At 42.0% G+C, this 26,551-nt stretch overlaps 1 protein-coding gene across 3 annotated transcripts; it reads left to right on the top strand.

Moving 5' to 3' along the window:
- Positions 1-4,162: 4,162 nt before the first annotated feature.
- On the top strand, positions 4,163-24,712 carry LOC308287367 (uncharacterized protein). Of its 3 annotated transcripts, XR_013962128.1 has the most exons (8): positions 4,163-4,364; positions 8,545-8,689; positions 10,970-11,002; positions 11,195-11,269; positions 11,937-12,064; positions 19,490-19,786; positions 21,984-22,318; positions 22,676-24,712. XR_013962128.1 is itself a non-coding variant. In XM_080728517.1 (7 exons), the coding sequence occupies exons 1-7, from the start codon at positions 4,298-4,300 to the stop codon at positions 22,181-22,183; spliced, it is 945 nt and encodes a 314-aa protein (XP_080584643.1). In that variant the 5' UTR covers positions 4,163-4,297; the 3' UTR covers positions 22,184-24,712. The 3 variants fall into 3 exon arrangements, 2 of the variants coding, with proteins under 2 accessions (XP_080584643.1, XP_080584644.1); XM_080728517.1 differs by having other exon boundaries at positions 21,984-24,712; XM_080728518.1 differs by lacking the exons at positions 10,970-11,002; positions 11,195-11,269 and having other exon boundaries at positions 21,984-24,712.
- Positions 24,713-26,551: the final 1,839 nt, after the last annotated feature.

Genomic DNA, 26,551 nt, shown 5'->3' with positions numbered 1-26,551 from the left:
AAAAATGAATTTAGGCAAAAAAAATGTCTATTTGTGAGCCTATATCTTTTCAAAGTCCAAGCATAATGTTTTCAGTCATTTCTGATCAAAAAGATTTTGTCCCCCAAACCAAAATCATCTGGTGTGACACTAGTTTTGAAAAATTAAACAGGCAATAATTTGGACACCTACTGGGCTAGAGAGGTCCTTCTTCTGTAAGGCTATTCAGCACTCCCAGCACAACTGCAAGACAGGTGTCTGAGGTGAGTTATGATTTTAACATTTTCATGAAATGCCATCTTGTTGAAACTTTGACGAGTGTGGCACTTCTGGATGTCATCTGGTGTGACACCTTTTTCATTAATAAAGCAAAAGTTATTTGAAACTTTGGTCATAATTACATGTAAATCTAGGTTGTTTTGTTATAGCTAGCATGTTGTTAGCATGCTAATGTGTACCTGGTAGCCTCAAGGTAGTCCTAAATGCAGAAAACGTCATCTGGTGTGACACTTCGTCATCTGGTGTGACATATCTGCTTGTCACGCCAGATGACTTGATTGTCACACCAGATGATATATACTGTATTTTCCTACAGACATAACAATAAATAACAAGTCCCATGTTTCTTTTGTCCATTTAAAACATTTTAACATGTTTAAAACAACGTTTTAAACATTTTTACATAATTTAATTTAGCTTCATTCGGTGATACAGCAAATTCATCAGACAGAGCAGAAACCCCTTCACAGAAACCTAAACCTTATATTGTGGTAACACTTTATAATAACTATCCGTTATAAGCAGTTAATATAAGACACTTGACAACAGAAAATGGGTGGTACAGAAAATGTGATTTTATTATTTCCAAAATACACAAACATGGAGAACTCACTGATGTGTTCAACCAGAGGCTCAGTGCGATTGCAAGTCATCAGCTCAACTGGCTTCATCAGGTGAAGCAGTTCAGACACATCAAGGAGAGCATCCAACCCAATGAAATGGTCTTGCATATAGACTTTTCTGAGAACTATGCATGTAAACTAAACACAGAGATTCAGGCGTTTCATTTTGGTGGCAATAGGCAGCAGGCAACAGTGCATACCGGAGTTGCCTACTCAGTCAGTGGCTCCCAGTGCTATGCCACCATTTCACAGTCCTTACGCCATGATGAGCGTGCTGTGTGGGCACACATCAAGCCAGTTATTGATGATTTCCGAGGAAAACAAGACAATGCAATTGACACCCTGCATGTCCTCAGTGATGGGCCAGCAACCCAGTACCGGAATCGCACAAACTGCTTCCTCATGAGCAGCATTCCTTATACATGGGGATTCAAGAGGGTCACCTGGAACTTTTCAGAGCGTTCCCATGGAAAGGGCGCACCTGATGGTGTGGGAGGGGTGCTGAAGCGTAAGGCAGACATGTATGTCCTCGGAGGCAGTGACCTACAAACACCGAGGGATCTGTGTGAGTATTTACAGAAGTCCTCTGAAAAAGTCACTGTCATGTGGATCGAAGAAGAGAAGATATCCAACATGGATGAAATGGTCCCTCCATCAGTGCGTCCAGTGACTGGCATCAGCACTACGCACCAGGTTCTTTCTATCTTCCCGGGAAAGATAGTTTACAGAGACCCGAGTTGTTTCTGCCAGTTTCCTCAGATCTGCACCTGTCACAACCCACGGAAATTACAGTTCGACCAAGTCTCCAGGGCTGAGGTGCCAGGTGACAAGACAAGTGATGAGTAAGTATAACTAAATCATTCTCTTTGCCAATTTTATGATACCTGTAATTGTACCTGTTTAATGACAATAAAGTAACTTATGTCATCCATTCATTCCTTTTCTTCCTTAACTAAGTGGTGGCCCATCTGCGGAACTGCCCCCTTCCCAGGTCAGCTGCAGGCCCAAAACAGCTTCCGGAGCTCAGTGAGTATAACATACTTGGCAAACTTGAGGACTTGCTAGTAATTACATTTTACTACTAAAAACAATCTACCTGACAAATAAATTACATTTAAATGTCTCCTCCTGAAGGTCTTCTACTCAGGTGCTGGACACAAGTGCATCTATTGGAGAGGCCCAAGCTGAGGATTCAGACACCTCCTCAGATGAATACACACAAGGACAGTTTGTCATAATCAAATATGAGGGAAAGCCATATGTGGGGCAGATTGTTACCATTAATAAGGAGGGGCTAGAGATAAACTGCATGAATCAACTTGGAAAAATGAAAAATGGTTTTGTCTGGCCAAAGGGGCGAGACTGCATTTTCTACAAAGAGCAGGAAGTTGTCTGTGGCATAGCAGAACCGCAACAGGGCAAACGGTTTGCTACCCTCACCAAATGTGACTGGCTGATGTACAATACAGTCTAAATGTCTATACCCTCACCAAATGTGACTGGCTGATGTACAATGCAGTCTAAATGTCTATTCTAATCTAATCTAATACTTTTGTACTTTCACTCACTGGACTGGACAATGAGGTAAGGTAGGACCCGAGACAAACATAGCGAAAATAGCTGATCTACAAGCTCTCAACGCATTGTGCTGCGAGAGCTTGTAGATCAGCTATTTTCGGAGTTGCACAACCCAGCACTCTTTAGCTAGTGGAGATGTGGTGTAACGACATGATTCGTAAATAAATTTGTTCAACTCAAAATGCTGTGTTCAAGTTCAGGAGACTTCGGAAAAAAGTAATACACCTGAATGCTGAGTTGTTTCCAATAATTGGTGTTAATAAAATGTTGCCTTGGCTCCCAGTGTGGCTATGCACCTTATTGTCTCTTTAAGATCCTTCTGCCGTGGGCCGGCAGAAGACTTAGGTGTGCGTAGCATTCCTGTGCACATCCTCATCATCCATCTACTACTACAATTCTTTGTTATCCTATGTTAAGGCCCAACAATACTATCCTGTTCAGAAATATTAAGGCCATGTTATTTAATGTTAAAGCAATTTTACTGTTGCTGTTTTTCCTGGGTAATTGTTTAATCAATCAGTAAAGTTCAGTACTCACTAATAGGTAGGTTAAAACACAGTTTGCTTTGACACATGAAGATATGGTCATCTGGTGTGACACTAAGTCATCTGGTGTGACATTCCAAATAGTGAGAAATCATACCTTTATTAATGATGAAACCGAAAAAATGTGTATGGTTTACATAGAAAATAGTATCAGGAAGAGTCACAAATATTTGTGTAATTTTAAAGAAAGTTTTTGTCAGAATAAAATTAAAATATGTTGAAAGATCGACAACATGGGCCTCACACAGAGTGTTGATTATGAAAAAAATATACAGATTCAATTAATTTTCACAAAACTATAGTGGATCACAGGTTAGTTATGATAAAGGACTTTGATAAAGTGAGTAACTTAAGAAAGGTGTACTCCATTTTCATTTTATGAACAATTATTGTCATGTCACACCAGATGACGGTTTTAGGCACAAGTACAACAAACTGCTCAATAAAGTCTGATTCCAATAAAATATCTAAAAACAAAATGTGTTTCCATAAAGTTGAGAGTGAGTAGAACAAAAGTAAATAATTTTTATGCCTGCTATTTAAAGTTTTTTAAAAAACATGTTTTTTGGGGCGTCACGTCACTGACCCAACACACACACACACACACACACACACAGGAAGAAGGAAACAGGTGGGCGAACCAAAACTGCCAGTTCTATATTCAATGGATTATGCTGTTGGACATATACCCACACAATACATTTATGTTTTGGAGATTATTAAACATTATAGACAATATAAATAAAATGTGTGATTGCCTGGGTCCATATGCAACCTTTATGAATTAATGTAATAATAATAGGCCTATTTGTGTAGGCCTATATATGTTTGAAAACTTGGAAATGGGAGATACTGCATAACGAGTAGGTCTACTTGTTTTTCTACTTTTGGTAGGCTACTTTAAGTACATTTTGATGCCAACACTTTTGTACTTTTACTCAAGTACATTTTGAATTCCGGACTTCTACAAACCGAGTATTTCTATGTTGCAGTATTGGTACTTTTACTTGCTTTTTCCAGTTTTCCACCACTGGTTCTACGAAATCGAAACGTAAACGAGGTATTACGCATAGACATTACGCACCAGTGACAGGACGTCAGGAGTGGACGAGTACACATGCACACAATACAAAACACAAGGCAGCCATCCAGGAAGGAAGCGAAGCTCGGGCTCACTCACTCAGTCAGTGCTAGAAGACACCGCTAGAAGTAGTGCGCGTACCTCTATGTTCAGTTCAGTACACTCCCCTAGGCACACGGGGGAGATTTTTATTAGGAATCTTTAAAGCAGCCATGGCGGCGGGCCTGTCCGGTGTTTTTCTGGTTGTCTTCTGTGTATTTGTCGTTCCCACTGTGTCTGGTGAGTGTGATTTATTAGCCCTTCTTCACGTCTTCGCCATATTGTTTGTCGGGGTATTGTTTCTGGGTTTTCTTTTAGCCAAAGGGCCGGTCGAGTGGAGGTCTCAAAATAGTAGACCTACTCAAAATGGTTTACTCAAGTAAATGTATGAATACTGCAATGTGAAAATACTCCGTTACAAGTAAAAGCCCGCAATTCAAAATGTAGTTGAGTAAAATAAATGTAACGGGCTAAAGTGGTTTATAATTAAAATGTACAGTTCTAGTAACCAAATAAAGTTTTCAAATAAATGTAAAAGTACAATATTTGGATCCGAGATGTAGTTGAGTAGAAGTAAAAGTATTGAAAATTTGGACATACTCAAGTATTGTACAAATACCTCAAAATTGTACTTATACAATACTTAAGTAAATCTACTTAGTTACTTTACACCACTACTGGTGGTAACGAGGAAGAGAGCTCCCGGGTCTGGGCGATGCTAAAGGCAGTTAGCTACGCTGTAACAACAGATGGTTTGCTTGCTGTTTAGTGTGAGAAGTGTCATGTTTTTTAAAGCATCCTCGTTGTCTTTCGGGCGCAGTTCTCCAAAAAGGATCATGTCTTTGTGATATAGATATAGTCGTCATTTTGTTGCCAAAATGTTGATCACTGACTGGCAGAATTGAATGTGTGCGTCTGTATGTAGCCTACACACAACACAACATGGACAACAAAACGAATTCGTTTTTTAAAATTGGTGCCCCATCAGACCTGCTTCGAATTAATGTCACTGTAGCCTCGATACAAGACTGTCATATCAGAGATACAATCATTATTCTAGACAAAATCAGTGCTTAAAGTTTTGTGGCAGGCCATTTCCTGTCATTTCTGAGACTGACAACAATCTCAACACAATCTCAACACCTTCCCCCATACCCCTATTACCCCACCCTGACTCTCCCCATACAGAAAGTTTTTTTTCCGACATTGGCGTTTTGATTGAATGAATAGGAAAATACATGACTGTGCAGTTCAGATAAAAGGTCTACTGATATGATTTAAACCCCCAAAAGACATCAATGGTCCTATGCCTTAAATGGAATCAGATCACGAGTTCTTAACCTTTCAACATGTATTTTATTTTATACACACATTATATATTATTGTTGTTGTTGGCACACTCTGTGGAGCATGTCACACCAACATACTTGTTGGAGTGAATGACAAATATACCCATTTGAATCCCTTTGCTACTACAGTAGAACATTCTCCACTGTTCCGGGTTGGCTAATTTCACAAATTGGAACATTGCTGCTGCAATTTCTTTTGGTGGGGCAGGGGTGGTATTTATCTCATTAATCAGATCACGCGCACAGTTCATTTAAATGAGAACATCATGATGATATCACAGCTTCAAGCTAAAGCTACTGTTCTATTTTTACATATCATTCTTTGTTAAAGGAGGAAGTTGGGTCATGTTCACATAATATTCCATGGCCCAGTTGTTTTGTGTCAACTTAACTCACCATCACCAATATTACATCCAATTTTGAATCCGACACCGACTGCTTGGTCCAACGCTGCTATGTCACCAGGGACGTGCAGATAATGTCAGAGAGGCAGGAGCTGAAATTTCTAAAATAGTGTGGGGATTTAGGGGGAGCAAATGCTAATTTCGTGCAAATTTGTCTTAAAGCGCAACATTACTGTAGCTAGAGCTTAGATCGGGCCCAAAAAAATGAGCCCGGCCCAACCCACCCCACAGAACGGCAGCCCGAGCCCGGCCCAAAGCCCGATACATAATTGACAATTGGAGACCGACACAGCCCGCAGCCCGACATTATAAACAAGCTTAATTGCTTTAGCAGCCTTTTTTCCTCATATGGTGATTTGTTAAGAACAGAGTCCTTTTCCAACTGTCTTTATATAGACCTATATATAAGACATTGTAGCAAGTACCGTGCTAATTATGGAACAAATAAACATCGGAGCCTAATTCTTCAATCAATCAAAAAGCCTTGCTGGAAAATACAGCTGACGGCCGCCGCTAAATCAGACAGCAGGCGCACAGGCTATTATAGCTACAACGTTCACACAACGTCTATTATGATTATTAGGATACAAAAAGTGTCTGTGGACTGTTTCAACGATGTCCTCCGCTCTGCTCTGCTCGACCAGCGCTGGCAGCGCATGCATGCACTGCACACGCCACAGCAGCCAGCCACACGCACACACACAGCGCACGCACACACACACTCACGCTCAACTGTCAAGTTGCGAAACAGCGCAGCGGTGCAGCCATAGAGTCATGAGCGTGCAGTTTACACAGTCACAGAGACATCATGATACTGCGCTGCGCTTGCCTACCGGATTATAAAAGCCCGACCCGACCCATAGCCCGTCATATACATGGAAATTTGAGCCCGGCCCAGCCCGCGCCGCGCCGACCCGTCGGGTCCCGTCGGGCTCGGGCTGAATTTCTAAGCTCTAACTGTAGCCATCTTTACATCTGTAGCCCTGGGCTACAGATGTAGCCCAGGGCTTGCTCTAATGATTTAGCTAGGGCGCCCGAGCCGACAACCTTCGGGGTCGCCACAGCGGCCAAATCAAGTTGGGCTTTTTTTTCTGGGTATTTAACTCATATGCTGCCATTTAACAATACCTTCGTACTCTTTAACTGCCATTCGTCTCCATAGACTTCCATGTAATTCATAGTGCACGGATCATGCACACCCATGCCTAGATAATGCACCACGTGTGTCCACATTGCTCACAGCTTTCAAACAAAAAAATCCGAATGGAAATCCGTTCAGGCATTCATGAGATAGCAGCCATTATGTTTTACACTGTTGTGAGCTTGGAGGTCTGCTACCTGAGTTGTATGGGGGTTGTATGGGGGTTAAACAAGCAATTTCGCGATCGCTATCATGCCTACTAACGTTTTTGGGGTCCAAAAAAATTAAAAAAAAAAAAAAAAAACTTTTTTTTTTTTTTTTATTCACGGGATTCACGGGCGTGGCAGGGTGGGACAACGGGATTTTTAAGGGATTCACGTTTTTGGCAGTTAATGAGTTAAGTAGGATCTGAGGTTGGGGTTTGTCATGATGTGCTGAATCCATTGCAGGCATTTGTTTTGCACAAAAAACATTCCTTGGGCTAGAAATGGCCTCAGAAAACGATGCATGTATGGGTGAGCATTCATGTTAGTCGGAGGCCTTAGGGTTTTTTTTCTCATGCTATTCAGTCTAAAAGTGCAAAATTTTGCACAAATGTAGCTCAGGGCATGCTCTAATGGTTTAGCTAGGGCGCCTGAGTCTGCAACCTTCGGGGTCACCACAGCTCCAGAAAACACCCACAAAACTCTTAAAAGTGATGAGCTGATGACTCATCACTTTTCATCACTAAACCATTGTTTTCTGGGGCCATTTGTAGACCAAGGAATGTTTGAGCAAAACAAAAGCTTCATGACAAACCCCTAGTTAGGCCCCTCACATCCTACTTAAATACCCATAAAAAAGTGTTTTTCTGGGTATTTTCCTCCTGTATTGAAAGTCGATGGGAGCCCAACTTGATTTGGCCGCTGTGGCGACCCCGAATGTCGCAGACTCAGGCGCCCTAGCTAAATCATTAGAGCATGCCCTGAGCTACATATGTGCAAAATTCTGCACTTTTAGACTTGATTTTGATTAGCTCGAGAAAAAAAACCCTAAGGCCTCCGACTAACATGAATGCTCACCCATACATGCATCGTTTTCTGAGGCCATTTCTAGCCCAAGGAATGTTTTTTGTGCAAAACAAATGCCTGCAATGGATTCAGCATCATGACAAACCCCTAGTTAGACCCCTCAGATCCTACTTAAATACCCCCAAAAAAAATGTTTTTCTGGGTATTTTCCTCCTGTATAGAAAGTCAATGGGAGCCCAACTTGATTTGGCCGCTGTGGCGACCCCGAAGGTCGTCGGCTCGGGCGCCCTAGCTAAATCATTAGAGCAAGCCCTGGGCTACATCTGTGCAAAAGTTTGCGCTTTAAGACAAATTTGCACGAAATAAGGATTTGCTCCCCTTACAAGCCCCCTTTGATGTTTATGTTTGCACGTGCCTGTATGGCACTTTTTACAAGCCCCCTTCGATGTTTATGTTTGCACGTGCCTGTATGGCACCAATACATTACAATATATTAAAACTATCCTCATATTGCAGGTGACCGCGACTGTAAAGCCTTCGGATTCCATCCTAAAATCCCATGCATGCGAGGACAGTTTTGCTGCGGAAGCTGCAAAGAGAGATACTGCTGCAATCATGACTCTTTGCGTTTTGACGAGGATAAACAGGAAGATTGTGACAGGTATTGATTCTAAATTAAACTTTATTCATACAGCAGGGGACCGCTACTGTAAGGCCTACACAGACACTAACAATATAAGTTCCATGAAACCCCCCAAAAAATGTTTTCTCATTAAAATATATACATACAGTACAGTATACATTTATTTCAAAAGATTTTCTAAAATCTAAAAAAAAAAAAAAATTAATGTTTTCATAAAGAAATTATAACATTTTCCAAGTAGTGAAAGTTCATAAACTCATCACAAGCTTTTAGATCATCAATCTTCTCTAGTTTGAGTCCCAGGGAGACATCAAATTTCTCTTTTGGGTCTTGAGCTGAAAGGTTTGGGAACCGCTGCAATAATGGACAACAGGAATGTACCTTGCATGTAAAAGGACCGCAGAGGAATTTTTAAATATCTGAATAGTTTCCACACAGTTTTAGCCTCCGCAGTTAGATGTCAGTCACCAGAAGTTGGCAGAGATCTCCGACCGTCTGGCTAGTGGCTACACAAGACTAAGTTGTGATGAAGTGAATTTGTATTAATTAATTATATTATATTGCTTAGCATTGATCAGTGTTGCTAGCTTGAGTTTGAGAGCTGAGAACATGGGCCTAAAACACCAGCTGCTGATAAGGACGGAAAAGGGAGTTCAGGACTCTGCAGGTCATAGCTGCTAGCAGTCGGCCCTTGTTTTACGACTCACAGCTCAGTAGAGGGGATGGTTTATTGTTTTTCTTTTGCCAATTGTAAGCATCGTTTAGTATCCGAGTCAAGGTTTAGTATCTGATTCAAGGTTTTGCTGATTGAGAGTTCCAATTCCACTAGACTTTTAGACTGGAATCCATAAATTAAGCAAGGATTTCCACATCAATTAACCCTGGAGGATCTTACTGTGTAACATTGTTAATATTCATTTAAACAAAATCTATGATATGGTTGTTAGAGTAAAGCTATGTGGAAGGGAGAAAATACACCTTAAAGTTATGTCTACTTTTATTTCAGTAATTGCTGTCAAATACAAGAAAGGTTATATTTTCTCACAGACATTCAGATTCATTGTTTGTTTTTTGTAGAATGCTGTATCATATTATAGGCTACATTCATCAAACCTGAATGAAGGAGAAACATATTTAGATGTAAGTATAATCATAGAACTCTGGGAAACCAGTGACTTCCAGAAAAGTCTTGACGGCAACCAAGGAAATTTGGTGACTCTGGAGAGACAGATGACCTCCAGGAAAGACTGCCGTGGGTGTATTAGGTTAGCAACCTCATGCACAGCACTCGCAAGAGGGCACCAACTCAAGCTAGAGACAGTAATACAGATACCCCCAGAGTCTCCCGAGAGGGGGGAGTATGTGAGACTCAACAATACAGACCTAACGGTAACGGTCAAGAATTAATCACAGATAACGAGACGGCTCACCCAAACAACATCAACCGGGGAGGCATTGGAAGTGAAGTGTCACTGTGAAAAGACCTGCAGGAACACAGATGGACAAAATACATCAAGCCAGGACCAAGTGTGGACAAGACGGGTCACAGGTGCAGTGCACAGAGCTCCAGGAAAGGAATAAACCCACAGTACTGGAGATCTCTACGCACCTGTGTCACCTCAAGACCTCAGGAGGGACCCACCCAATACCTCATCAGAGGAGCCTCTTGTTAGAGGGTATGCGCGTGACATCATCGTAATCGGAAGTTATGCGGGAACGCCTACTGAGTGGCGTACATCCAAACAGAAAAGTCCTATCTCTTTGCATTAAACCGTGTTAAGCTCAATTTGCCACTAACTTTGCCACTCAATTTGTCATTCACTTTATGCATGCGCATACCTTCTATAGAGCAGGAGAGGGGAGTTTAGCCTTGGTCAGGAGGAGGAGATGGGCAGATTTTGGCCACCACTGCTGACCCGCCATCTGGGAGGTTGTAGTGGTCAGGGTCGAAAGTCGAAACGCCTGATGATCGATGGTTACCACCTGAAGACATCAACTCTTCCTGGCCAAGGCTACATTCACCAAACGTGAATGAAGGAGAAGCATCTTTAGATGTAATTATAATCATAATTATGAAACCTATTTATTTTCATTCATTTGTTAATAATTCATAATATTTGTTACTACTACACATATACACATGAGCCCTAGCAGCCCTATTCTGAATCTGTCACGCCATAGACAAAATTAGACAGATCTACAATCTGCAGTATGTGAGCTTATACAACTGCTCTTTGACGTATAACAAGGGTCGAAGTGATTAATGAAAAGTAATGGTGAGAAATGACTATTTTGCAGATTGGCCAACGCGGATGCTAGATTTCGAGAAGGGTAAGGAAAGCTGTTCATATACTGTACATATACTCATAGTAGATAATTGTATGTGTAACCAAGCCTTTCACAACCAAGCCTTTCAGTTTCTTTCACGTCTGTTGGGTATTTGATAGGTCACCATAGTTATATATCACCACCAGCATCACTATAATAATAATAATAATAATCAACTCTTTACCAATCTCCAAGAATGAAAGGCTTCGAGCAGCTCCAAAGAGAATTTGCACAACAAAGAGAATTTGCCGCCAAGAGAGAATCCCGCATGTACGTATGCCCCGCACCATCCAACAGATGCTTCACAAGACGCTTAATGAAATCTCATAAATAGCACCGCTCACTTGAAATGACTAACAGACTTCACCTTGAGAGAATATGGTATTCACTTAAATACAGAGAGGCACAATTTGATAAGATTTGGCTACCCCGTGTTTGCTAGAAGAAACTAAAGATTTAGATGATGATATGTATATGTATATGATGATGTTATTTAAAACTAACTGTCTATTTTAATGCATGTACATGTTTTTTTGTTATGTGTTACGTCACTGAGCATGAAGGGGTTGTTTTCATGTTACTTGTCATTTTGTTTTGTATTTTATGTTTTTCTTGCTCTCTCTTCTTTCTTTTGATTTAGCTATAACAGAATTGTAACTCGGACAACATGTTCAATTTGTGATACTTTATAATCTGTTGGCAATAAAACATATTTGACAAATAAAATAATATATACAGTATAGCACCGCTCACTTCACACACACACACACACACACACACACACACACCCTTTTCTTCAGTAACCTCACTGGGAAACTTGTGGATATGGCAGCCTTTCTATACTCTTCTGTCAGAACTAGATTTTATAATCATTCATTATGAATTCGTGTTTATTCATATATGTCATCGTCGTCGTCCCCTCCCCCCCCTGTTTTAGCTTTGGCATGGAGGATACCTTTGTCATCGTCCCGGTTGTTGTAGCTGTTGTCACCATCCTCATCTTCATCATCTGCTGCTGTGTGTGTCCCTGCTGCTGCCTCTACAAGATGTGCCGCACGCCACGACGTAAGGAGCACTTTACTATCACACACCATAACATCTTCATTACCACTGCAGTTAAGTTCATTACTGGTATATAAATTAACTAGGGCTGGGATGCGATTAAAATTTTTAATCTAATTAATTACAGGCTCTGTGATTAATTAATCGCAATGAATCACATTTTAATCGCACATCGATATTTGACCTGAGAAGCATTTTTTTTCAAGTAAAACACATTTTGTTGTACGAGTGAATCAACAAGTGAGTTTTTTAAAGCTAAATTTCACATCCACTGGGCCAAGCGAAGCGCTCTGATCGGCTACCTTTCCCTTTGCGTTTGTTGTCTCTTCTTGGTTGGTGCATCGCTATGATCGGTATGCCCGAAACTGAAGGTTCTGTGGTGCAAAAACTAAGTGCGATTAAAATGTGTTAATTTTTTTAATCGCGTTAATTTTCTGTAATTAATTCATCGCAATTAATCAGTTAAAGTCCCAGCCCTAAAATTAACCAAAAAAAAGCAAAGTGATACAATGGCTGTTCCAGACTATAGGCACATGGCATCAGGGAGGCTAATCGATGATTAACAGTTGCTTAGCTAGTAGTAGAACTGCTAAAGGGGCGTTTATACTTCTGTATGTTTGATTTTGTGTACGTTTAGTTCCTCTACGGCACGCGCCCGACCCGCCCTTCGCTCCAGACCAATTCCGCGCCCATTGGGGCTGCGCGCCACATGCCTGTATTGCACCTCGCAGCACACGAGAGCAGAACAGAACAGAGCATTCCTGATTAGGATTTCACCCTAATGTCTTATAAATACTTTGTCAGTTAACAACGTTATATCACCAGCCAGTCAAAGGATACGATTTGAAACGCAAGTGAGACGGATTTTGGCTGAATGAACCACGCTCACCTCGAGTAGGCTAGCCCCCAACTCTTGAATCTGGTGATTAATCAGTAACCAACAGGATTTAATATCTTATTAAAAAGGACAATGTCTAGTAAAAAGGAAACTTAGATGGGGAAACATTATTTTCCTCACTACTACCCGGTGGCCGCGGGTACTTCTTGCTATGGACAAGTCCAGTACGTTCAGTTGAGAGATTACATAATCATGGGGAGAAGTACGGCAAGGGTGAAAGAACCGACATCAAACGGACCAAACGGAAGAAATCTCTCTCCCCCTCCGTTTCTAGTGTAGACCTGCGGTCCTTATGTATCACTAAGCATGATACTTAAGTGTACTTGGTATGCATGACTAACTACAGGATAGCCCCTTGCTCTAAGACAAGTACCTATAGGTACTGTAGGTCAGTAGGTGTTAACTTTGCAGCCTCCCAGCGCTTTAAATTCCGACCACAAGAAATCTTTAAAAAGGAACTTAACACCCATTTCAGCTTGAACACACCTGTTTCACATTTACAATTAAAATGCATTCAATGTGAAATGACATTCTCTTGCTCAGAATGTCCCACTCACATAGGATGCACTCATTTAGAGATGCCTGGTAAAAAAAAAAAAAAAAACAGACCCACTCTGTTTACCCATATGATCCTCCACCATGTATGTGGCCTTCTGTTTTGGTTGAGAAGGCTGCTGATTCAGACCTTCTGCCCCTTCCCGGGAGCGCTTAAATGAGTACCCATTGACAGATGCATTGTGACATTGAATTGTACTCCAGTGGTATGCAGTACAGCACCACGTCACAGGCTCTTTCCAACTTTTCCTATAATAATAATAATACCAATTTGTATGTTATGTCTGAGTGAGCAGACACATGCGATTATAAGGGGTAGTGTACCGGATTGCCTGATTCCGTTAGGAAATGTCCTAACTGAATCAGGCAATCCGGTACACTACCCCTTCTTGAGATTCTAGCTCCCTTTCCAGTAACTGACACCATTGACACGTCTTCATAGGTCACCAAGGCCATTTGGTCACCAAATGGCCAGTGGTCTAAAGTTTAGACCACGGCTATACGAATATGGATCTTTTCCAATCACAAATAGGGCTTGCAAAGTTGCAGCCACACGCAAACGGAGATTTCGGTCGCTAAACGGGATCTTTTTGTAAACTGATAAACAAGTGAAGATTTACCAAAATATCCACTTCAGTGGATCTGTGTAGACTGGAGAAACGGAGCCGCTGTGTAAACCAGTAAGACTCCCTAATCGGGAGATAAGCGACAAATAGGGCAAAAATTTGTTTTTCCAAAATCTTCCTGATCCATGTTGATGACATGAGTGTAGACACACTGTGTGGTGATCTTCGTGATTTTAGGGCAAAATCTGTAGGAGCAGTGTCCAAAAATGTGTTTTTAAAAATCGGCCTGAAGGTGGCGCTATATGGGACAGATTCATGTTGATGGGATGAGTGTAGACATACTGTGTAGCAATGTGCGTGATTTTAGGGCAAAAACTGTAGGAGCAGTGTACAAAAATGTGTTTTAAAAATCGGCCTGAAGGTGGCGCTAGAAGAGGGCCATGTGAGAAATGAGGGGTGGGGTCTCCGCGTTGCCTTGGTGGACGAATAGGTACCGGCCCGGACGCTCCTAGCCCGAGTTACGGCATTTTATGTGAGCTGCTGTGGAGGGGGTCCTCCACTGGGGGCGCCACCACTTTTGCATCCGTTCTGGAGCACCAGGAGTGGGTGGTCCCCAGGAATTCCCCGTGAGCAGCCCCGTTGGGGTGGTCATTTTTGCACATTTGGTCATTTTTTACACCTGGGGGTCCCCCAGGGACCTGGGGGTCCCTGGAGCTCCGGGGGTCCTTGGAGGTTGTAGTTTGGCAGGTAAGGAGTGTGTGTGCAAAATTTGGCATGGATGGGGGCAACGGTTGTGGAGATATGAGCAGGGAAAAAGTGTGACGTGTGACGTGTGACAGACAGACGGACAGACAGGCGGACGGACAGCCGGTGGAGGTTTTGATAGTAAATGCGACCTACGGTCGCAACAATGACGTTGAGTGCGTGCATGCTTGTTCTTATATGGTATTACAAATCGCTTACCGCCACGGCTCCACCTACTGGCCAGGCATGCTTGGAGCTGATCACGTGAGCTAGATATTGTTGTTGTCTCGTGTGGACCTGGATCTTTTTCTCTATGGATAGGCCTATATATGAAAAAGTGTGATTAGAAAAAGATCCATATTCGTAAAGCCGTGGTCTTAGAGTGCAATGTTCCGTGGAAGAAAATAAATAAAAAATGTCCTACATTACTAAATGCATGGTCAAGGACCACATGCAATACCTTCATGGACAAGCTTACAAGGCATTATACTGTGACGCACCAGTAGTCCACCAGTAAGACTCCCTAATCGGGAGATAAGCGACCGTAGGTCACTTATCTCCACAAATAGGGCAAAAATGTGTTTTGCCAAAATCTTCCTGATCCATGTTGATGACATGAGTGTAGACATACTGTGTAGTGATTTTCGTGTTTTTAGGGCAAAATCTGTAGGAGCAGTGTCCAAAAATGTGTTTTTAAAAATCGGCCTGGAGGTGGCGCTATATGGGAGAGATTCATGTTGATGGGATGAGTGTAGACATACTGTGTACCGATTTGCGTGATTTTAGGGCAAAAATTGTAGGAGCAGTGTCCAAAAATGTGTTTTGCAAGAATCGGCCTCATGGTGGCGCTAGAAGAGGGGCATGTGAGAAATGAGGGGTGGGGTCTCCGCGTTGCCTTGACGGACGAATAGGTACCGGCCCCGGCTCTCCCGGACGCTCCTAGCCCGAGTTACGACATTTTATGTGAGCTGCAGTGGAGGGGGTCCTCCACTGGGGGCGCCACCACTTTTGCATCCGTTCTGGAGCACCAGGAGTCGGTGGTCCCCGGGAATTCCCCGTGAGCAGCCCCGTTGGGGTGGTCATTTGGTCATTTGTGCACATTTGGTCATTTTTTACATCTGGGGGTCCCCCAGGGACATGGGGGTCCCTGGAGCTCCGGGGGTCCTTGGAGGTTGTAGTTTGGCAGGTAAGGAGTGTGTGTGCAAAATTTGGCATGGATCGGGGCAACGGTTGCGGAGATATGAGCAGGGCAAGAGTGTGACGTGTGAGATGTGACAGACAGACTGACTGACGGACTGACGGACGGACGGACTTACACTTTGTGCAGGGTTTGATAGTAAATGCGACCTACGGTCGCAACAAACCAACTGTTGAAAACTCCTTATGCCTCCTACAGACATTATAAGCACCTCATCCCCCAAGGACAAGGACAGGGCAGGTGCTTTTACTGTCTGTAGGAGGCCTTAGAGTAGAGGACGAGACTACTGTTATTTGCGCTTGAAATGCGTAATCCTGAATCCTTGCAATGGACACTTGAGATTGGAACCAGAATCTCTTGCTAGCTTAATTAAGTGTCCTTTACAGTAATTTACCAAGTTAAGAAAATGGTTTTAGTTATTAATTGCTCTTTATTCAATAAATAAATAAAAATATGATTAGATCAGATTAGATCAGATACAAAATAATGTCTACAAATTGCTTTGGATTTAAGTTCAGGTAAAGTAAAGGGTGAGTTGGATAACAGATTATCACATAATATAAGTAATCCTTTATATTCAGATCCTGTGCGTTTTGGGGGGACAATTGTAAGGGACTCAGATTATTGTTCAGTCATTACTATTATATACAGAACAAGTGTGTTTTGGAGCTGCGAGTCTTGGCCAGAGCAGAAGGGTGCGTTAAATTCCAGCGTCTGGCTCTAGCATCTCTATTTTCCCTCTCCAACTGCCCCACACTCTTCCCCATTTATTCTTACTGCTTTTCTCTCTCTAGTATTGCCTCAATCTAGCCCCCGCCCCAATGAGTTTGTTTGGCACATAACCCCTCCCTTGACTAGTTCCTCATTAACTGTCTCTCAGTGGAGGAAAACATAAAGGTTCTGTGTGTATGTTGGTACATGCCAAGATATATTTGATACACACTTGTGATTCCAGTCTGTGGTTTTAACCAGGCTGTCCTAGTTTGCCAGACAGTAGTCTCAGAGTGCAGAGGAGAGAGAGGGAACTTGGAAACTCTGACTGAGGCTGTTGCTTGTTGGGATCCAAATCAGGAATTTCAGAACTCCACCTTGTGTGACTCATAGTTTCTACGACAACCACAGCACGTCATTGCCAGGAAGTGGTCACAATGAGTCTTCACTGTGGAAGATTAGTTGGTGGTGCAGATGAACTGTCTCTCTCTTCTCTTCTCTTTCTTTTTCTCTCGCTCACTCACTCACACACACACACACACACACACACACACACACACACTCTCTTTGAGCAACCCTGGACAAACAACAGTTCTCACTGAAAACAACCCTGTCTTTAACGTGCAACCTAATGTAGCCTCACTTCTCAATGTGTTCAAGTGGAAATCTGGCCTTCCCTCATTGAAAAGGAGCAGCTAGGAATTAGAATTAAATAGAGTTGACTTTTAATACTCGAAGGTTATGCATGAGTTATACTTTTGCTTACTCTGAGTCAATATGACCAGTAAGACTCCCTAAATCGGGAGATAAGCGACCGTCATGTCGTATACACAAACTTTGGAAGGCAATGGTGGCCAATCAGGAGGGAATATGGGAATTGGGACAGATCCATGTTGATGACATGACTGTAGAGATACTGTGTACCGCTTTGTGTGATTTTAGGGCAAAATCTGTAGGAGCAGTGTCCAAAAATGTGTTTTTCAAAAATCAGCCAGATGGTAGCACTAGATGGGACAGATGCATTTTGTTGACACGACTGTAGAGATACTTTGTACCGGTTTGCGTGATTTTAGGGCAAAATCTGTAGGAGCAGTGTCCAAAAATGTGTCTTGCAAGAATCGGCCTCATGGTGGCGCTAGAAGAGGGCCATGTGAGTTTGGTTGTGGTTTAGCAGCCAAGGAGTGTGTTTGCAAAGTTTGGCATGGATCGGGGCAACGGTGGTGGAGATATGAGTAGGGGAAAAGTGTGACGTGAAGGACGGACAGACAGACTGACAGCCGGTGGAGGTTTTGCAATTAGTTTTCAGCATGTTGTATCACATCAAATCAGAGTTGTATCACATTTAGAACATCTTTTTTTCTTCTGATTATAGCACTGCTTTCATTAGTTTCTGTCTGAATGTTTGTGGTTATTATCTCCTTTTCCCCTTCCAAACAATTCAAGCTTTATCTTTTATTATTACACATTTTTACATATTGTTTACAAAAATAAATACATTATAATAATGGTAAACATTTTACTATTGAAAGCATGTTTACAAAGGGTTTCACAATAATACAAATATTGACACATTAAAAGAACATGGAGAACATGCAGAAATGCCACTTTTAAATAAGGTATTAAAAGGAGAAGCAATAGAGGCATGCCTGAGATCCTTGGTAAAACTCTGTCTCTGGGCCTATCAAAATCGCTCATGATGCGCAGTTTTTCTTGCGATGCTGGCGATTATGTTAATAGGCTTTTTACAACCCTTCCGACGGTAGAAAATATCTGACATGTTTGAGAATCAGCGCACAGTGGGGTATAAATAAACACCTTTTGCCAGTGCAGTGCACAATAAAAAGCCATGATGCCGGTCAGACTGAGTCAGATCAAGTTACAACACAACACCCGCAGCACAGCAGCAGAAAGAGGAGGAGGAAAGATTTATCCACTGCCAGCAAAATTAAAAAGTTAAAAGTCCTGTGTTTTTTATTCTTATCTCATTTCACCCTTGAGACAACCAAATCTTATTTTAATGTTGTTTGGGACACAAGAAACACAATCCTGGTTTCTTTTTTTGTGTTTAATCTGTGTTTTTAGAAATTGTAGTATTTCAAGTATCTTATAATGTGAATCGCATCACAAGACACTGGTCTTACTTTATTTCCTGACTACATAACTGCAGGTGACTACATGTGTGTAGTTTTAATTAATGCCGAACCCCATAGCTAGAGCTCTTCATAGCTGCATCAGGTCCTTAAATCAAATCCTATTTCCTATTTCCTTTCCTTTGCTTGAATCTTAGTCCCTCCCATTTGAGAAATAGAGAAGATTAGACGTCCCATTTTCTGAAGACAACATCACAGGTGATAGGGCCAACTTGTGTTCTATTGTCAGTGGGCGGGACTAACATACAAGGAAATAGTATTTAATTTAAGGACCTGGGACACAGCCCATGACACTGAAAATGTGTGAGGAGTGTCGCAAGGGTTGTGCGCAAAGAATGCTGGTAGTTGTAGTAATGCAGTCGAATACATCCCAGAGGAACGTGATCAACTGCATTCCTTTAAATTATTTCATAAGGCACCAATTTAAAATATGAATACACTTTCCCCTACACACAGTGTTAACTTTAAAGTGACTGGAACTTTCAGTCACTTCCAGAGGTGAAATGCCCCTCCTGTATTGTACCAAAGCTATACACCTGTATTGTCTTTTTTTTTAACCGTATGTCTGTGCCCCAGTATAATTACACTTCTTGTGTTCATCCACAGCTGTGATAGCCACCACCACACATACCACAGTGGTGACCTCCACTCCTCAGCAGTACCCGCAGCAGCCAACGGTCCATGCCCCGCCACAGTCCTACCAGGGGACACAGTACCCAGGCTACCAACCTATACCAGCCCAACCAGGATATGGAGCCCAACCAGGCTATGGAGCCCAACCAGGATATGGAGCCCAACCAGGCTATGGAGCCCAGCCCGTGCCCCAGGGCTATGGGGGGCCCACTGCAGCCTACCAGGGACAGCCTTACACACCAGGACCCCCACCTCCGTATCAGGAAGCTGGTGAGTGTTTATAAGGGTAATAATGATAATAATACATACAATTTAGCCTACCGGTATATAGCACTTTAAGTCGCTTAAAACAGAAATAGAATAAATCAACTTTATTAACTTTAATAATTTTGACTGCGTTGCTGGTTGTTCTAATGAGGAGGGATTATCCAGAACAGCACAAGTTTGATCCCTGAATCAGACCTGTGTGTCGTTTGTCCACTCTACCTCCTGAGCCACTGCTGGCTAAAATGTTTTTATATGGGTTGCTTTATATATTATTTCTAAAAGGCAAACTATGTTAGTTTTGTTAATATTTTTAACACTGGCTGCATCCCAGGTCTCTATATGTAATACTTATTTTAATACTATAGAAATCTAATAGAAATGTAATAATTTTACTAAACTTACGTTTTAGAGAAGTGGCACGTAAGCCCTTCTGTAGGGCTATGTAAAACAACACCAATTTCTGATAACAACACAGCTGACACCTGGAGCAGGAAAAAAAGACTTGCCATAACCGCCAAATGGTGCACCAAATTGAACTTCCGATTCAAGTGAGGACGAAGCAAAAGACTTGAGATGCAGCCACTGGGTACTTACATAATTACGAGGCACGCTTATAGTAAATGCTTCAAAATAGCTGTAGCCGGATGTGGAGGAGTGGATAATGTTGGCGTTCTGAAAGCATGCGTCTGAATAAAAAGCAAAAAAAGGAACTGGAGGCACAAGTATATTTATTTGTCAGGGACGGAACTGAGCCTGTGGTTGCTGTTAAAACCAGAGGCTCAGACTGCCTGAAGAATAACGTAATTCCAGCAAAGCGTACTTTGTGTATAGCTTTACTTGCTCTTTATATTAAAAAACCTTTAAGACCTGGAATGCATCTGTGTCTAGGGTTGGGGGCGGTAACCGCCGTACCGCCGTACCGCGGTATACCGAGGCCTACCGCGGTGTCAGGGTCCTTACCGCGGTCAAAATAGTCTATTTTTTATTGAAAACAAGCGAGTTTTAAAACGGGGGAGAGGCGAGGACCGCATGCGCTCCATGCCGCTCTGCTCTGGGCCGCGTACCACAGGTTTGGAACGTCTATGGTTTGGAAGCCACATACGTCACTCGAGTCCACACAGACACAGCAGCAGCCTCGTAGTAGGGAGCACGGAGAAGCGTATTTCTCTGACTGTAATCCACACAACACAAGTATGTTAATACATACCTTGTGTTGTGGCAGTAGTACCTTGTGGCATTTTGTTTTTTATTCATACGGATTACAGGCGGAGCGCGGACCGCGTGGACTAAAAGCGAAAATGAAACTATCTTTTACTTTTCCCACTGCGTCGCGCCGACTCGCCCGTTGTGCCCAGTCGCCGATTTTATAACCTTTTCTGTCAAGTCTTGTCACTAAAACCTGCATATATCAGCACTCAATCGCTGCGATTTCAGACGTGCACGTGAGTTTAATCACTGTACACGATCTGATTACCCGTCTCCGTCTCTCTTCTGGTTTGTTCACACAGCAGTCTGTGTCTTAAAAGCCCAAGTAGCTACCGTTACTATGGTAACCCGACACTGGCCGACAGTGCAGATCTAAAAGCTCAGAACGCCTCGCGGATGCGACGTGTTGTGAGCTTGTAGATCTGCTCCTTTCAAAGCCAAACCTGCTGTGCTGTACGGGGAAGTATAACTCGGGCAGTCAGGCTGTGGAGAGGCGACTTTTGGGAAGATTGCAATATTTTGGCTTATCGCCGAACCTTTTATTAATAGATACGGGGGTGCGGTAATTACCGCAATACCGACGGTAAATGGGAAGACGGTAATCGCGGTAACAAAATGTCGATACCGCCCCACGCCTATCTGTGTCACTCTAGATTTTAACCGCTTTAACCATTATTTTATGCTTCTACTATAAAAAATAAGAAAAATAGCAGATCTACAAGCTTGTAGATCTGCTATTTTTGAAAAATCTTGAAAAGTCTTTGAATGTATATATTTTTAAAGCCAACATTTGTAACGGAAATCTTTCTTTCTCTTGGTCCCTGGAACAAAACATTTTGAGATGAGGGCTGCGGTCAAATACATATAATTCTAGGGGGTCCTTGACATGAAAAGGTTGAGCACCACTTAAACCATTAGGATTTAGAAGACATTTTTAGGTATTTTTCAGGTCTTAATGGGTTATAATCAAAATGTTCTGTTCTTCTTGTCCCAGCTGCTCCAGGTTACTCTGCTGCCCCGATGCCTTATAGCCAGGCAGCGTACGCACCTGGTCAACCATCATATCCTCTACAGCCACCTGCTCCGTCCCAGCCCCAGGCCCAGCCCAATGCACCACCCGCACAGCCAGACTACCTTAACCAGCCCGCCTACAACCCGGCATACGCTCCACCTCCGCCCAAGACTGACCATTAGAGCATGCCACGACATCCTGGTCCATGTTCAATGTGCTGGACTTTTTTTCTTTTCTTTTCTTTTTTTTTAAACTTGGAAATATGTCTGTTTGGAAATGTGCGTTACATGTTTAACTGATGAGGGACACTTTTGAGTGTGATGTTGTATTTTGGTAACCTGACTTGCGTCAGATGGCTACCACTCTACTTTACCATCTGAGATCTCTCGGGCAGACTCGATGTAAGGGGCGGGCCATTTTTTGAAATTCTTTAGCAGGTGATTGGATGTGGCCGTCTCTCTGTCACAGTCTGGGAGTGCCAACTCCAACCACTCATATTGGCCTGTCTGCATCCACGTGGTCTGCAATCAGACTCTATTGGCTCAGAGCCCGCCCGTAGCTGCCGCTGATTGGTCCGGCCCGGGGCTTTACGAGCGTTATCAACTCCCACCGAGAGATCTCCGATGGTAAAGTAGAGCGGTAGCCTACGCACTACTGCCACCATCTGACGCAAGTCAGGTTAGTATTTTGATGGTTAGATGTGAAAATGTGATGCCTGTTGTTCATCTATTGAGGTGTTACAGTACATGTGGGCTTTTATTGCATGATGTCACAGTGTAACCTCAGTCAGTGAGAACTATTATTTGTTTCTTTTTGAGCTATTTCTTTTTCACCGACAATGCTAGGGAACAAAACCACTGAGTTTGTTTTTTAAAGGTTGTATCTAAATACATCTCAGTTTCAAGTTTCAGCCTCCTGAACATGTCCCCAGAGTCTCCCCCTTGTTTCCTGTATGCTTTGTGAAGATGAGCCTGTCGTTGAATCCACAATTCAACCTGTCTATTCACCAGCCACAGTGAATAGAATTTGGCCCAAAGGTCAAATTTAGGTGGGACTTTAAAACTGCCATTAAGTATAAATGTTATTGCTTGCTGCTGTTTTATTTTACTGATAAACTCTGATCTGTTGTGTATAACTGTTTTTGAAATGATCCAGAGTTATTTGTACCCTTGATAGACATTTTCTGCATCTTTATCAAGAGTGCAAAAATATTGGAGGTGTGCAACAAAGGATTTTACCTGGATATAATATAGAATATTTTCATTAGAATACTCCTGATGTATAACCTTTCATTAGAGGCATATCAGTCAAATGCTAAAAGAAAACGGTGCCTACCCGATATCCCAGACAGGCGATATCCTTTGTACGTGAAATTGCAATTTGCGAAAACGTGAATTTTACTCTGGCCTTATCCATAGGTGTATTATTTCCCCCTCTTTATCATTGTTTCCTTTTTATTCTTCTTTGTGAACTAACAGCCAAAGGGAATGTTCACCTGTTGTCATCTGCTGTACCCAATATAGATTATATCTTCATCTGGTAGTTTTATACTTAAGGTTCGGAAATAGTTACCTTAGGTGCCCTGTTCACAGCAGTGCTCTTCTCAGGTGTTGGTTAGAGCAAGAACAAAAGTACACAAAAAGCTGAAAATACATCTCGTTTCAGTGTTTCGTAGAATACTTGAGACTACTTTCATCTCTTGTGTACTGAACTTGCTTTCAACCTTTAGAAATAGAAATGTGTGCTCTTGAGGTGCATCCACTGAGAATGTTCAAAGTCCGTGCAATTTCAGTGTGTTCACGCACCAAGTTCCAGATGAAGTTTAATTTCGCTCAGGATGCTCAAGTGTTTCGTATTCCCACTTTTATAGCTGTAGCTAGATGTTGACCATATATAGAATGTAAATTAATGTGTAGCAGATATCAGCTTATAGAATGAAAAGACCACAGCACAGGATTTATTCCTCTATTCAGTTGACTGCACTTTCAAGTCATTTGTAAGCAAAGCAGGAATAATGATGGTAACCCAGTACAAGAGTGAACTGTGCCTTCTTTAACCCGGCCATTAAAAAAAAAAGTTTCTATTTATTTTTGGTCTGACATTTACACTCGTTCTTCGTTTGAGGAACTATGGCTTTCCACTCATGCTTCGCTGGTGATGGGAAGTATTTAAGTGCGGACTGTCTGCCATTTTGCAATTGACTGCCATCCTGGTGAGTCAGGTCTTCTCGTTTGAATCACAAATGTGTTTTTTACTATTTCACCATTTTCTATTCCCTGTTTTCCGTCATGCTTTGGTTATCCATGTTCTGTGGCATTTGCTTTTGGAGAAAAATATGTATTTTGTGAAATATTTACCTATAGCGGTGTCTATCTGTTGCTTTACCAAATATGTTGTGATTTTATATAACCACAATTATGGTTCTGACTAACTTACCAAGCTGTTCTGTAGTGCAGTCAGTTTCACTGTGGTCAGATCAGAAGTAACCTCTATTCTCTGGGGTAAGAATCCCCGATCTGTTTATTTTCAAATACATTATGCCTTCCTCTTTGGATGTCACATTGTCTTTCAAACTCAGTTTGTGTGTAAATATATGACCAATCCATCAATTCTGTGTCCTGCAGTGCTTACTGAGTGCATGAACACAAATCTTGTCTACTTCTATCCCTGTCTGTGACCTCCCTGACAGCGATAGTATGCAGGTTCTCAACTTCTCTGTGCAAGACATTTGCTTTGATGGCTAAGTGAAATGGTATAAAGTTACAAAACTTTTGGAAATTATTTTCTTTCCTCGCATGGTATTGCATAAGTTCAAAGTTTCCAAAAGAGTGTCTAACATGCTTTGTCTTGTATCTAAAAACCTGTAATTCATGGTTAAGCACAGGAAAAAAGAAAAATATGGTCTTGCATACCTTTTTGTTCATTTTCATGTTTCAGAGATGGACACAGTAAGTACAAGCTCTGAGTTATGTGCAGGGACGTGCTGGCCATTGGGAAAAGCCTTCGTTCCATTTTGGGGGCTGGGCGGCCAACAAAGTAAATCGTCACTGTCGGGCAGAAACCTCGTATCTCCGAGTTTCAAATGTATAATTTTTTTCGCAAAGCAAAGCCCTGCTTCATCATACAAGGCCGTTGCACAAAAGTAGTGAAAACAGCTGATCTACAAGCACACAACGCCTCGCACCGCGAGGCGTTGTGTGCTTGTAGATCGGCTGTTTTCACTAGTTAAATCATTTTTAAAATGATAAATACAAAACAAACTGTTTTGGACATACAAGGTTTCCACCCGACAGCGACGAAATATAACTCATGTACAGTAATTGGCCCACTGGCTTGTCACTTGTCATGATCTGAAATGGCAAATCTTTGAGTAGCAGCAGCGCTATAGAGAGAGATCTTTCTCTATAGTGCGCAATGAGGGCCTCTACAACTCTTTTTCCCGGGCTGAATCAGGGGCCCAGCACGTTCCTGGTTATGTGCATATGGCATTGCAATAACTTAACTGAAATGAATGAACTGCTGAATTTGTGTCCTTACATAAAGCTCATGCCACTAAATTCTAAATTTGTCACGTGGTGTCACTTGCCGAAATCTGTTATTTTCAAGCGACACATCATGTGACTAGTAAGACGCCATTTGGCCAGTGTTACCCATATATGGAGACCCCAGGTACCCATACAGTATTTGGAGATCCATGTACCATATGGAGATATGCTGTGAGAGCCCAAACATGCTTACTCAGTTATTCGTTATGTGAAAGTCCTATGACGTCTATGATATCTGACATCATGCATACAATCCCTTTTATACCCATACATGGAGATCCCTTTCTGTAGAACCAGCCACACCGATTTAGGCTGTCTTGGCCATACAGTATATGGATTCTGTTAGTGTGGCCTCCATACTGTATATGGGCATTCCCATATGAAGTCCTGTTAGATATAATATTGATGACATCAGGGAACTCCATTATGGGCATAAAAGGGATTATGTTAGTGTGGTTCCCCGTGAACCTTTTCATCTGTGTTCTACTCAAAATTAAAGGCCTATGGTTGTAAGTACATTTAAATACATTGTATTATTTACCACCTATGTGCAAAGTTCTATAAAAATACTACCCTCCCGTTATTAGGGTTTGTCATTGTCCTTGATGAATCAAGACAGTGATTCAGTAGCTTCAGTACAAACAAAAATGTTGGCCTAATAAAGTTGTTTGTAATGACAAAGGTGTGGAATGCTGTTCAGCAGGTTGAAGCAACTCTTCTTTCTGTTACCTTGCTGAAGGAAATCATTGCACTGTGCAGCTATGGGTCTATTAGCCACGTTTCTCTGTCTTTTAGGCATAACACTACTCCCGTCTGAGTCTGGTGAGTTTTTGGTTTGTTTGTTTTCAATTAGTTTCATTTTAACAGATTCATGGTCATTTGAACTACTTCCTGTTTGTTTACCCACAATGACAACTGAAGCAGAACTAACTATAGGAACTAACTGATTTGAATCAAATGAGTATTTGATATCTGCGTTTGATTGTAGGATATCATTTCATTTAT

Source organism: Nannobrachium achirus, assembly GCF_963921795.1.
Source record: "Nannobrachium achirus genome assembly, chromosome: 6".
NCBI classification, from domain to species: domain Eukaryota; kingdom Metazoa; phylum Chordata; class Actinopteri; order Myctophiformes; family Myctophidae; genus Nannobrachium; species Nannobrachium achirus.
This window is presented reverse-complemented; position numbering and strand designations above follow the sequence as displayed.

Bases quoted from the DNA above. Each gene is read 5' to 3' on its own strand.
- LOC308287367 (XM_080728517.1), top strand. From the start codon at position 4,298: ATGGCGGCGGGCCTGTCCGGTGTTTTTCTGGTTGTCTTCTGTGTATTT. The intron at 8,690-10,969 runs GTATTGATTCTA...ACTATTTTGCAG, and splicing joins AAACAGGAAGATTGTGACAG to ATTGGCCAACGCGGATGCTA. The intron at 11,270-11,936 runs GTACGTATGCCC...CCCCTGTTTTAG, and splicing joins GCCAAGAGAGAATCCCGCAT to CTTTGGCATGGAGGATACCT.